The sequence below is a fragment of the Bos javanicus genome, chromosome 10 (assembly GCF_032452875.1).
Source record: "Bos javanicus breed banteng chromosome 10, ARS-OSU_banteng_1.0, whole genome shotgun sequence".
Lineage (NCBI taxonomy): Eukaryota > Metazoa > Chordata > Mammalia > Artiodactyla > Bovidae > Bos > Bos javanicus.
Genome location: NC_083877.1, coordinates 27,475,539 through 27,488,038, shown reverse-complemented (window position 1 = coordinate 27,488,038; position 12,500 = coordinate 27,475,539). Strand labels below are relative to the sequence as shown.

Here is a 12,500-nt window from a genome sequence, read left to right as displayed (position 1 = left end):
GGAGAAGTTTCCTTTTTCTTTATTTTGAATAATTTCTATACTAAACATTATGAACTCTCTTTAAGAAAAACTAATTTTTAATTTGTTGGATATTATTTTAATCTATATTTTTCTTTAATTCTTTTAAACTCCATTCTTTTTAGAATATTTAAGCTTCCACTTTTTTCTTCTGTTAGTGATCCTCATTTCTGTCTCTTTCATTTTGTTATTTACTTCTTGAAATTTCCAGTTTATTTTTTGTCACTTCATATTTTCTGTCATTTATTTAATTTGACTCATATTTTCTAAATGTCATTTCAGAAAGAAGATATCTTTACATTTTCACTGAAAATTTGCTTATAATTTTCACTACTTCATGGCATAACCTATTATGTGTTTGCTGTTTATCTTATGTCATTTTCCCTTTTCTTTCTTATTGAAGTATATTCACACAGGTCATCATTGTTTTATAATAGAATCATTATGCTATGAAATATAATTTTATCATTAATCTATTAATACACTAGATATTTGAAAGGATATCATGAAGGAGGAGGAGGTGGGGGTGATTGTGATATATGATAGAAGGCAGTTGAGTTTTGGAATGTGGTTTTCAAAATACCTCTCATTCATTAGTATGACTCAAGCCTGGGCTGCTGGTCTAACTACTGACTCAGAGTGGAGTCATATTTGTTAATATTTATCATGTATCTTATTATTTGTCTGTTTCTTCTCATTATATAATGGCAAGTGTCAGCTGTCTGGATGCTTTCCCCCACTTCTTGCCATGCTATACCATGGCCTAACTATTTCAAAGGTGCTGTATCTGTATCTTTCTCTTTAAGTTCCATTACCCCATCACTTTCTAATGTGAGGGTTCACACATTCTGATATTGCTGTTTAAAGTGAGGATCACTGGTTTTATTCTCAACATAGCTACCTCTTTTTGAAACTACTGAACTTCCTGACTGATTCAAGATCTTTAGAGGCATGCATTTTCTTTTGGTGTTCATTCTTGTCCTATTTCAATTTTTATGGCACGTAGTTTTACTTTACATGTCATGCCTTGGACTTGTAGGTAGATTTCCTGGTTTTTATAAGAATGGAGTTCACATTTATATTTCATCTCATTATTTAAAGAAAGAGAGGAAGAAGCATCTCAAGACTGGAATCTTAGACTGAAACTCTGAGTTTATTTACATAGTTGAGGTTGACCTACAGTTTTATCTGTTATGCATGCCTGAAATTTGGATTCACGATCCTGTGCTTCATGAATGTGTTGGGTAATATTGACTTTTCTATAATTTAAGAAAGAAAGAGAAGAAAAAATTGAGAAAGTCCTAAATTCATATATAGCTCAACCTTATAATATCTATATAATGTCAATAATTTTTCTGAGATCATGTGGTAACAATTATATCTACTTCACAATATGGTTCTGGGGCTTCAATAGAATATGTATTAAAGTATTATTTTTGAAGTCAATTTAAATCTCATTTCCTTATATATTCTCTTCTCTTTCTTTTTCATGGAATATTGTGTGGCTTTATTGCTGTGTAATAGTCTTCATACTTCTTAATATATTCTGTGTTTAAGTTGAATATTATTGTGATAATCAACATTTTAAAAGACAATTTAAAATGTTACCCTGGAAATCAACTTTAATCATCATAAAGTAAATATTTAAAATAGCTTTAAAAGATGGTCAGTAATTGTTTGTCATAAGAAACCTGAGTGTCTCATTTCTCATCATTAACAGCTTCTCTGCTTGGCTACAGTGGGAAACCAAAATGACCATAGGTGATAATTCCCAGATCTCTGCAGCACCACTTGGTCACTAACCCCTGGGATTGTAATTAGCTGTTGCTCTGACTGTTTATATAACTATTTTTATGTGTCTGTAATGATACTGCATAGGATCTGGTTGATTTTAGGAGAACTATATCTATGTGAATTCTTAATGATGCTGTTCTCTTAGTTCCCTTGACAAAACAGGTAGGTGGGAAGGACAAAAATAAAATCCATAGTGAGAAAATTACTGAGCCAAGGTTCTTGTTCCAGGAATGCAAAAACTGAGTTTTCCTCAGCTTGCGGTGATGTAACCTTCTCTGTGGCAGTTTTTGGCTGGCACGAGAGAAGGAGAATGGATCAGGAATTAGGCTCATGAAGGAGACTCACGTGTATGCATACTTCAAAGAATGATAATAAAGTTGTAGAAGAATACCACGGAAGACTCAATGTATTGTATGACTACAAGTTTCCCAAGTGATTGTCCTCATTTTAAAATATTTATTTTTTTGGTCTCATGTGCTTTTTTTTTCTGGCCTGTGGCTTATGGTCAGTCTTGACTGTCTGGTTGTACTGTCCAATGACCAGAAACCTTTTACACCTTTGTAACCTCCTTCTTCACTTGCCATTTCATTTCTCAGCCCTTTTCACCCTAATAGTTAAAGTGGTTTTTTTTTTTTGGTTGATTTCAAGCTGCTGAGCATTGCTGGTGTGTGTTACAACAGAGTAATTTGTAAGTTCTCTGCAATCTTTGTTATCCAGCCCCTAATGGGGACCTTTCATTAACTCTATCTTAAACAACTCTATCACATCTATTATATTATTCATATCTTAATGAACCTGTTTGATGTTTATAATGTGTACCTATGAAATACTAGGCTGAAATCACCCAGTTGCAAAGTACAAACTTATGTCAGATGATATCTCAGTTTTCTTATATTACTTCTCCTTTTATCATCCCCCTTTCTTCACTGTCATAGAATTTCTCTACTGCCTCCTTTTGTTCTGTTTTCATTTGTTGTTCTTGATTCACTGTTGTGTTTTGGTTTCTCTGGTTCACAGCCAATTGTCCTCCTATCTCCATGACTGTTCTGCCTAGCTCATTGGCTCCTTTGCTTCCTTCACTCTGTCAGTGTCATGTTCTACATGGTGGGATCTTTGCTTTATTTCCTTTTTATTTTTTCCCCTCTTTACTCTTTCCCTCAGAAAACTTACTCATTCTTATACATTCATTTATTACATTTACATGGATTACTATGCAGTTATGTCTTGAATCTATGCTTCTTTCCATGTATCCTGTCTGATATTTCAACCTGGATATTTCACTGATAGCATTTCTCAACTCCCTCCTTTTGTTCTGTTTTCATCCTTCATTCTTGATTCACTGTTGTGTTTTGGCTTCTCTGGCTCACAGCCAATTGTCCTCCTACCTCCATGACTGTTCTGCCTAACTCATTGGCTCCTTTGCTTCCTTTCACACTGTCAGTGTGCCATGTGACACTGTCACTTGCTTAATGTAAATGTGATAATCTCTTTTCTCCATCATCACAAATTCCATGTCCAGCTATCCTCTTTTTAAAAATGAATCCATGACTATTCTATTCATGCATACATCTTGGTGTCATCTTTGACTTCTCTCATGTTCACATCAACTTTAATCAGTCACCAATTCCTTTGGGTTTTTACTTCCCAGTATTTCTGTCTTCTATATTTATATTCTTATAGATAAAACTGTGTAGTCCTGATGCTTCTCCATGGCCTCCCTGATCTGTTTATTTCATCATTTTCTTAAGGGATTCCCTACCTTCATTTTTTTTTAACCTTTGATTAACCTATTCCAGTTATGGTTGGAGTATTTTCCCTAATGACTGACCTAATCATCAGTTCCTTGCTCCCAATCCTTCATTGTCTCTCCACACTTATTTAATAATTCTTAAATAGATTAGTTCTCAGTGTCGGGCAGAAACTAACCTTTACCAGTTTTCTCCTCTTCTCCAAAGCAACATTTGTGCTGTAGACAAACTGCATGCTTCACTGTTAACTCAATGAATACCAAACTTGCCTACTTTTAATGTTTTGTTGTTGTTTTTCAGTTGCTAAGTTGTGTTTGACTCTTGCCACCCTATGTACTGCAGCACACCAAGCTTCCCTGTCCTTTACTATCTCCTGGAGTTTGCTCAAATCCATGTCCATTGAGTTGGTGATGCTATCTAACCATCCCATTGTCTGCCACCCTCTTCTTCTGACTTCAATCTTTCAGCATTAAGGTCTTTTTTAGTGAGTCACCTCTTCGAATCAGGTGATCAAAGTATTGGAGCTTCAACTTCAGCATCAGTCCTTCCAGTGAATATTCAAGATTGATTTCCTTTAGGATTGACTGGTTTGATCTTGCAATCCAAGGGACCATCTTCTTTAAATGAAATTTTAGTTTCTATGATTGTGTATTATGATATTTACCATCTCTAAAGCTATACACAAATGTCACATTTGCTGTGCTGCCTTTTCTCGTCACTGTAGTTACTTTCTCTACTCTTCTCATATATTAGAGAATCTGTTCCATGTCTGTGACTTCATCACACAATGATGTATATTTATATACATGTTAGATAAGGATTGAACTTGTACAACATTGGCCTTTCTTGAGACCTGGCACATAGAAAGCAAATCTATTTTAAATTAGCAAATAAATGAGAAATTAAGAATGATAATAAAACATAAGACTTTGGTCTTAAGTAAACATCTGACTTTATAATGCGCCTAAACGACCTCTGTTTTCTCAAATTGCATAGTTAAATTGGAGGTCAAAACTAAAGAATTCAATATGTCTAACTCTGAGAGTTGGTGATGGATAGGGAGGCGTGGTGTGCTGCAATTCATGGGGTCGCAAAGAGTCGGACACGGCTGAGCGACTGAACTGAACTGAATTGAAAAAAGCAGTTTGGAGAATATTGTATTTTCCTGAACACCTGGTACTGTATAGTTTGGCTTCCTTGCCTCAGCTCAATACATATCTGCTCCTGGATGGACACAGCCTTTAGAAACCCCTCAAAACACCTGCCCTTCTCCTTTCTTCCTTCTTGACTCACTTTTATCCTTAAACATTAAAGAAATATCCAGTATTGTCTTAAGAAAAACTTAACTTTTTTAATGTGAGAAATTGAAATTTATGACTTTGGATTATAAGGATGACAGTAGTGAAAGGGTCACAGCCTAAGCAGAGCAGTAAGCTTCTTCCTCTCAGGCAGTCTTTGGTTAATATCTCTCCTGAAGAGTACACTTATTTGGGAAATATACTTAAGTCATTGGGTACAAGTGTAGACATAAAAGTTTATAAAACAAGATCTAGGTTCAATACATTAGAATAATGAATGATTCAGACATTTGGGAATATTGTCAGTCTTTGAAAGCCACGATGTAAATAGTCCTTACTATATAATAAGTACTATTTATTGTGTCATACTATGTGCTAGGTACTGAGGCAGGTATGTTTACATACATATATCATTTATTTCCCACAACACCCTGCAAGGGAGGTATTATCTCTTTGCTAATAATGACAAAACTGAAGCTCAGAAAGGTCAGATAACTTTGTCATTCTCACACAGCAAGTGAGCAACTGAGCCTCAATGAAAGAAAAAAAAAAATTCCTGGTTGACATCAGAGCCTAAGCTATTAACTCTTTTACTGTAAGGCATGAAAAGAAATATGTGACGTTTTGTAATTGTAGGACTGAAGATAGAAACGAAAATTTGGAAATTATTTCTGGACTTTTGATATGAGTATATATCCATGCGAAAAATCTATGATATAGAAGAACCACATGTTGAAAATAACTGTACTCTAACCTGCAATAGTAAAAGCTGACAGGGCAGAGAGCCCTCCTGGGATAGTAGAATGTACAGAAAATGTACATGGGGGGAATTTCATATGTCTGCTGTGTATTGTCCTGTATACCCTTTTCTGCTTGGTATATGCTAGACTCCTCAAGTCATAATAAGAGTTGAATTTCTACTGTGAATTACATGTGTGTATCATTGTGCAGCATAAAAGCAACCTGTCCATTCATTATCAAGTGTGATTTTCATAGAAACTTTGTGAGCCTGACAGGGCAGGTGACAGAAGCATCTGCCTTCCTTAAATGCAATCCAATGTTGCAAAGTCAGGAGCAGCCCTGAATCAGTGAATTAAAGGTGAGAGGGTGATGTTCTCCTTAACTGACCTGGGTTCTCAGAAATACAGGCTATGGTATTTTGTACTCTCTGAACTCTGATGTGCTCTTTCTCTTTTCTCCTCTTGCTTCTATTTTGTCATTTTGCACATCTTTTCTAATTTCTCCTCTATCCAATCTTTAAGATATTTTAAATATTTTAAATTTATTGGTTCTCTTTTCTCTCTATTTTACTTTTCTATACATCTCAGATTATTTCATATACTTCCTGAAAATAAGTTGAGTGCTGACTGTAGGTATGGAGATGAAATATTAGCTAATCCCAATGAGAAATACATTGTGAAGCCTTTGGTGCCTTCTCACTGGGAGACTACTCATCATGCTCTTATAAGTTTTTAAATGAGAAACTTTCCCTTAACCATGATGAAACTGTTGAAAAAGATGATGATAAGAATCAAGAATAAACCAAAAAGAATGATAAAGATCATTGACCTGTAGTCATGGCTTTAATAAGGCCGTTGTTGTTAATATACCCTCACAGTTGAGAACTATTTGTTGACTACTGTATGTATCTGGGTATATAATATGAGCTATATACACATGAATAATGGTAGGTAATATTAAAAGGCACCTTGATATTAATTGATTCAAGGTATTTCTTTCTCTTTCTATTTAGCTTTCACTAATTCTTATAGAGTCAAATCAATAGAGAGTGGCCTTCCCCACCTGCTATTGCTGACACTGGTAATCTTATATTATTGAATGTCTAAAACACATTCCAAATATTTATCTTGCTATTCACTTGACAGGTGTTATATCCACATTAGACAGTATTTGTTATGTGTTCAATTCATGTGTTTTCAACTGTTTTCCCTGCTCTTTGATTTACATGTATTTGTAAAAAAAAAAAAAGTTCTTATGAACAAAATTGTCAATAATAGCTAGTATGTTTACATTATAGCTAGTGAGTTTAATTGACCTTCTTTAAGGATAATAAAATTTAGGAAGACCAAAAGAAAGGTCTCCTTAGAGACAGCAACTTAAGTGTTTTACAGTGGTAATGACCAGTTGCATAACCAGCAAAAAAGACACATCAGTACAGAAATATATTTGCAGTGAATAACCACTTTCCCAAATATAATTTTCTATTTTACTAGTTGAATAATCTTTAACTAGGCACTCACTTTATGTATTTTATTATTACACTAATTATATAATTTAATGTTAATAATGGACATTGTATGGAAATAGTGTTTTGTGGATTTTTATTTTGCTTGATTATTGTCTGCGGGGTCTATCTTTCTTGGAATAAGAGTCAAGAGCTCTAGGTTCTGGTCCCCAATTCTTCTAGTTGTGTGAACCTGGTTGGGGGTCTCATGTTTTTCATGTGATTGATAATCACCTTGGACAAAATGGCCCATAAATAATTCCATGAAAACTTTCCATCCACACTGAGCACATATTTTTTCCTCACCAAAGCTTTGGAGGTTTTTCAACAATTACTAAGCTTCTTGCCCCCACATGCCTCCATTACTTTCCCATGTACATCCATCCCACCAGTCCTCTCCCCTGCTGATTCTCTCTGCCCTGATGAGCAGGAGATAGTGGTTATTTCCTGCCCACTACTCCAAGCCTCAGGTTTATGGTAACACTGTGCACCTAGAGAATGTGGACCATTGGACTGGGATGTGATAGCATAGTCAGTGCATGTAGATGAGAGTAGAAAGACATTCATGCCAGTGGTGGTGACCCAGAATTGGGGTCCAGACATAGTGAGAGCTTCTGTCAGGTTTGCAGACTGGGATGAATGAGGGCATCAGTCAGATGGCCCTTTGAATGAGAAGGTCAGGAGTTGTACCTCAAAAAATGGATATCAGTATAGCTGTTCTACTGCTTTTCATTAGACCTGAAAATAATTAACCTCTAGTAGGTGTTTTCAGGGAATACTTTCTACTATAGGGAGCGATTGAGATGGGTGTCTGGACACAGAGAAACACAACACTATTGTCTGCTCACTCTCCACCTCACATATAAATACTATGTGTATTAAAGAACTAAATTCTGTGTCATGTTTTATATAGTATGCTGCTGCTGCTGCTGCTAAGTCGCTTCAGTCGTGTCAAACCCTGTGCGACCCCATAGACAGCAGCCCACCAGGCTCCTCTGTTCCTGAGATTCTCCAGGCAAGAATACTGAAGTGGGTTGCCATTTCCTTCTCCTTATATATAGCATGATTTAAGATCAAAAAGAAATCTTATTTTCCCTCCTAAAATGTGAGTTAAATTTTTTTTTTTTTTTTTTTTTTTTTTTTTTAATTCTTCCAATTTTATTTTATTTTTAAACTTTACATAATTGTATTAGTTTTGCCAAATATCAAAATGAATCCGCCACAGGTATACATGTGTTCCCCATCCCGAACCCTCCTCCCTCCTCCCTCCCCATACCATCCCTCTGGGCCGTCCCAGTGCACCAGCCCCAAGCATCCAGCATCATGCATCGAACCTGGACTGGCAACTCGTTTCCTACATGATATTTTACATGTTTCATTGCCATTCTCCCACATCTTCCCACCCTCTCCCTCTCCCACAGAGTCCATAAGACTGTTCTATACATCAGTGTCTCTTTTGCTGTCTCGTACACCGGGTTATTGTTACCATCTTTCTAAATTCCATATATATGCGTTAGTATACTGTATTTATGTTTTTCCTTCTGGCTTACTTCACTCTGTATAATAGGCTCCAGTTTCATCCACCTCATTAGAACTGATTCAAATGTATTCTTTTTAATGGCTGAGTAATACTCCATTGTGTATATGTACCACATCTTTCTTATCCATTCATCTGCTGATGGACATCTAGGTTGCTTCCACGTCTTGGCTATTATAAACAGTGCTGCGATGAACATTGGGGTACACGTGTCTCTTTCCCTTCTGGTTTCCTCAGTGTGTATGCCCAGCAGTGGGGTTGCTGGATCATAAGGCAGTTCTATTTCCAGTTTTTTAAGGAATCTCCACACTGTTCTCCATAGTGGCTGTACTAGTTTGCATTCCCACCAACAGTGTAAGAGGGTTCCCTTTTCTCCACACCCTCTCCAGCATTTATTATTTGTAGACTTTTGGATCGCAGCCATTCTGACTGGTGTGAAATGGTACCTCATAGTGGTTTTGATTTGCATTTCTCTGATAATGAGTGATGTTGAGCATCTTTTCATGTGTTTGTTAGCCATCTGTATGTCTTTTTTGGAGAAATGTCTATTTAGTTCTTTGGCCCATTTTTTGATTGGGTCGTTTATTTTTCTGGAGTTGAGCTGTAGGAGTTGCTTGTATATTTTTGAGATTAGTTGTTTGTCGGTTGCTTCATTTGCTAGTCTACGGCCATACCACCCTGAACGCGCCCGATCTCGTCTGATCTCGGAAGCTAAGCAGGGTCGGGCCTGGTTAGTACTTGGATGGGAGTTAAATTTGATATTCCTATTTTATAATTGTAAATTGAAAGAATGGGATACGAATTGCCTTTAAGATTAAATATCTGAACAGATTTCCAAGCCAAGTAAGCAGGATAATATCAACCATTAGAGGAGGTAATTGTGCAGGTGGTACTGAATACTTTTAAGGATAGAGGGATCTCAGTGGACTTAAAGGTAACAACAACTGAGGCACTGATGAATTAAAAATTAATATCTCAACTATTTCAAGTGCTGACCTCAGTACCTTCACATGTATGGACAGAAAGCAAATGTTTTCAGAGATATTTTACATCGTCTGTGACTTTAGGAATATACCTTAGCAGAAACTGCAGAAAACCCTCAAATACACATTTATTAGGCCTGGAGAAAGCCTTTCACACTTAGCTGCTGTAGGCTCCATTATGAAAGCCTTACTGAGTATTGAGTCCAGTTTAGATATTTGTAGCCATGAAAAATTATGTGGAAACTAGAGGCACCCAGAATAGCCATGAATATGATAAAATGTGATGGAAAACTGTGTTTGTTTTATTTACTAGAATCTGCATACTTCTCCTGTCCTGTTGTACTTGCAGGGCCTCCAGTTTTACATATACTAGCATTTTCTTAATCTACAGTCTATTCTAGTCTACAGTCTATCCTAATTCAGTATCTATTCATGTCTTATGTCCTGTTCACTCCAGGTGACAATTGACCAGTCAATGTTTTCCTCTCATCACTAATTTTTGTAAACCGTGAGAAAAGTAGATTATGAGATATACATAAAAGCATGATGGGATATTTTGGAAATGTGGAATAATCAGTATCAGAAGAGATTTAAACAGCTGATGAAGTCATGGACACTTTTGTTCTTGCCTAATGTGTTAATTTGAGAGCAGAGCATTGAAGTGTGAGTATGGATGATGTTTGAAGTATGTTGCAGCCCACACTTTGTGATGATATAATGTTAATTATTGTTATTTTTGTATAGTTGATGAACTGGATAATTACATACTTTTCATTCATTATGAGGACATTGAAAAATCAGAAATTATCTTCTCCATAATAACACTTTCCTCCTCATTTTCATAATTATCAATATTTCAGTGGCAGCCCTGTTGGCTAGATTGATGGATGGAGGGAATCACTCGGTGGTGTCTGAGTTTGTGTTTCTGGGACTCACTTATTCATGGGAGTTCCAGCTGCTCCTCCTGGTGTTCTCCTCTGTGTTCTATGTGGCAAGCATGGCTGGAAACATCCTCATTGTGTTTTCTGTGACTACTGATCCTCACTTACATTCCCCCATGTACTTCCTACTGGCCAGCCTCTCCTTCATTGACTTGGGAGCCTGCTCTGTCACTTCTCCCAAGATGATCTATGACCTTTTCAGAAAGCGTAAAGTCATTTCTTTTGGAGGCTGCATTGCTCAGATCTTCTTCATCCATGTCATTGGTGGGGTGGAGATGGTGCTGCTCATAGCCATGGCCTTTGACAGATATGTTGCCATATGTAAGCCTCTCCACTATCTGAGCATCATGAGCCCAAGGATGTGCATTTTGTTTCTGGCTGCTGCCTGGGCCCTTGGTGTCAGCCACTCACTGTTCCAGCTAGCATTTATTGTTAATTTGCCCTTCTGTGGTCCGAATGTATTGGACAGCTTTTACTGTGATCTTCCTCGGCTCCTCAGACTGGCCTGTACAGATACTTACAGACTTCAGTTCATGGTCACTGTCAACAGTGGGTTTATCTGTGTTAGTTCCTTCTTTATACTCCTCATCTCCTATATGTTCATCCTGTTAACCGTTTGGAAACGCTCCTCAGGTGGTTCACCCAAGGCCCTGTCCACTTTGTCAGCTCACATCACTGTGGTTATTTTGTTCTTTGGTCCAACCATGTTTGTCTATACATGGCCACACCCCAATTCCCAAATGGACAAGTTTCTTGCTCTTTTTGATGCGGTTCTTACTCCTTTCTTGAATCCAGTTATTTATACATTCAGGAATAAAGAGATGAAAGCAGCAATGAAGAGAGTATGCAAACAGCTAGTGATTTATGGGACGATTTCATAAATGATGTGATGAAGTCTTCTCACCAACCATAAGGTAGCTTTATGCTTCTGTCTTTGGTATTTTAGATCAGGAATTTGAAGCATCAAATTTTGCTTTGAGTGTGTCAGATCTGTAACTTATTTCTAATTGATAAATATATTTATTCCTGTGAGCCATTAAACACTGTACCTCTGTATCTATGTAAGTCCAATTTAATTACTTTCAGCAGTGTTTTCAGTTTTTGGTGAATAAGACTTGCATATCTTATTTTCAGATTCATCCTAAAATTTCCATATTTTTGATATGGTTATAAACTGTTCTGTTGGGGTTTAATGTAGAATTGTTTGTTGTTAATATATAGAAACACAACAGACTTTTGTTTATTAACATTATGTCCTGCACATTTGCAAAACATTACTTCTACTAGTGTTTTACAGATTAAGCAGGATTTTCTTCATATATGAGAATTTCATTAGCAAATAAAGATATTTTTCATCTTTCATTCTGGTGTGGATTTAATTTATTCATTTTTGTTGCCTTATTACACTTAGCAAAGTCAAATGGTACAGCGTTAAATAGAAGTGGTGGCATTGGACATCAATGACTTATTCTTTTGAAAGAAGCATTAAGTCTTTCATCATTAAATATGATGCCAGTTATAGGTTTTTAGATGCCCTGTTGATATGATTTTTTTCTTAAAAATATTTTATAGAATTTACCCAATGAAGTCATTTGGGCTAGGGGTTTTCTCTGCAGAAATGTTTTCAACTAGAAATTTGATTTTTGGTAGTCTGTGTCTTATAAGAAACTTTTACATTCATCTGTGTTTTCAGATTTTTTTGGAATAAGTTCTTTGTAATATTTCCTTACTGTCTAATCAAAATATCTGTAAGATTGGCAATGTTTTTCTCTCTCACTGTGTATATTGGTAGCTTGTTTTTTTTTTAAATTTTATTTTATTTTTAAACTTTACATAATTGTATTAGTTTTGCCAAATATCAAAATGAATCCACCACAGGTAGCTTGTATCTTTATTCTTTTTAAAAAATGTTTTCTAGATTGTCTTTACTCTTTTT

General features: G+C 36.1%; 1 protein-coding gene across 1 annotated transcript; it reads left to right on the top strand.

The window, feature by feature from the left end:
- The first annotated feature begins 10,506 nt into the window (after positions 1–10,506).
- LOC133255400 (olfactory receptor 4F3/4F16/4F29) lies at positions 10,507–11,587 on the top strand. The gene has a single exon (XM_061429855.1). It carries the CDS (start codon positions 10,507–10,509, stop codon positions 11,443–11,445), a length of 939 nt encoding a protein of 312 aa, XP_061285839.1. The 3' UTR covers positions 11,446–11,587.
- The last annotated feature ends 913 nt before the right edge of the window (positions 11,588–12,500 follow it).

What these genes read in the sequence shown, in the direction of transcription:
- LOC133255400 (XM_061429855.1), top strand. Translation starts at nt 10,507, where the DNA reads ATGGATGGAGGGAATCACTCGGTGGTGTCTGAGTTTGTGTTTCTGGGA.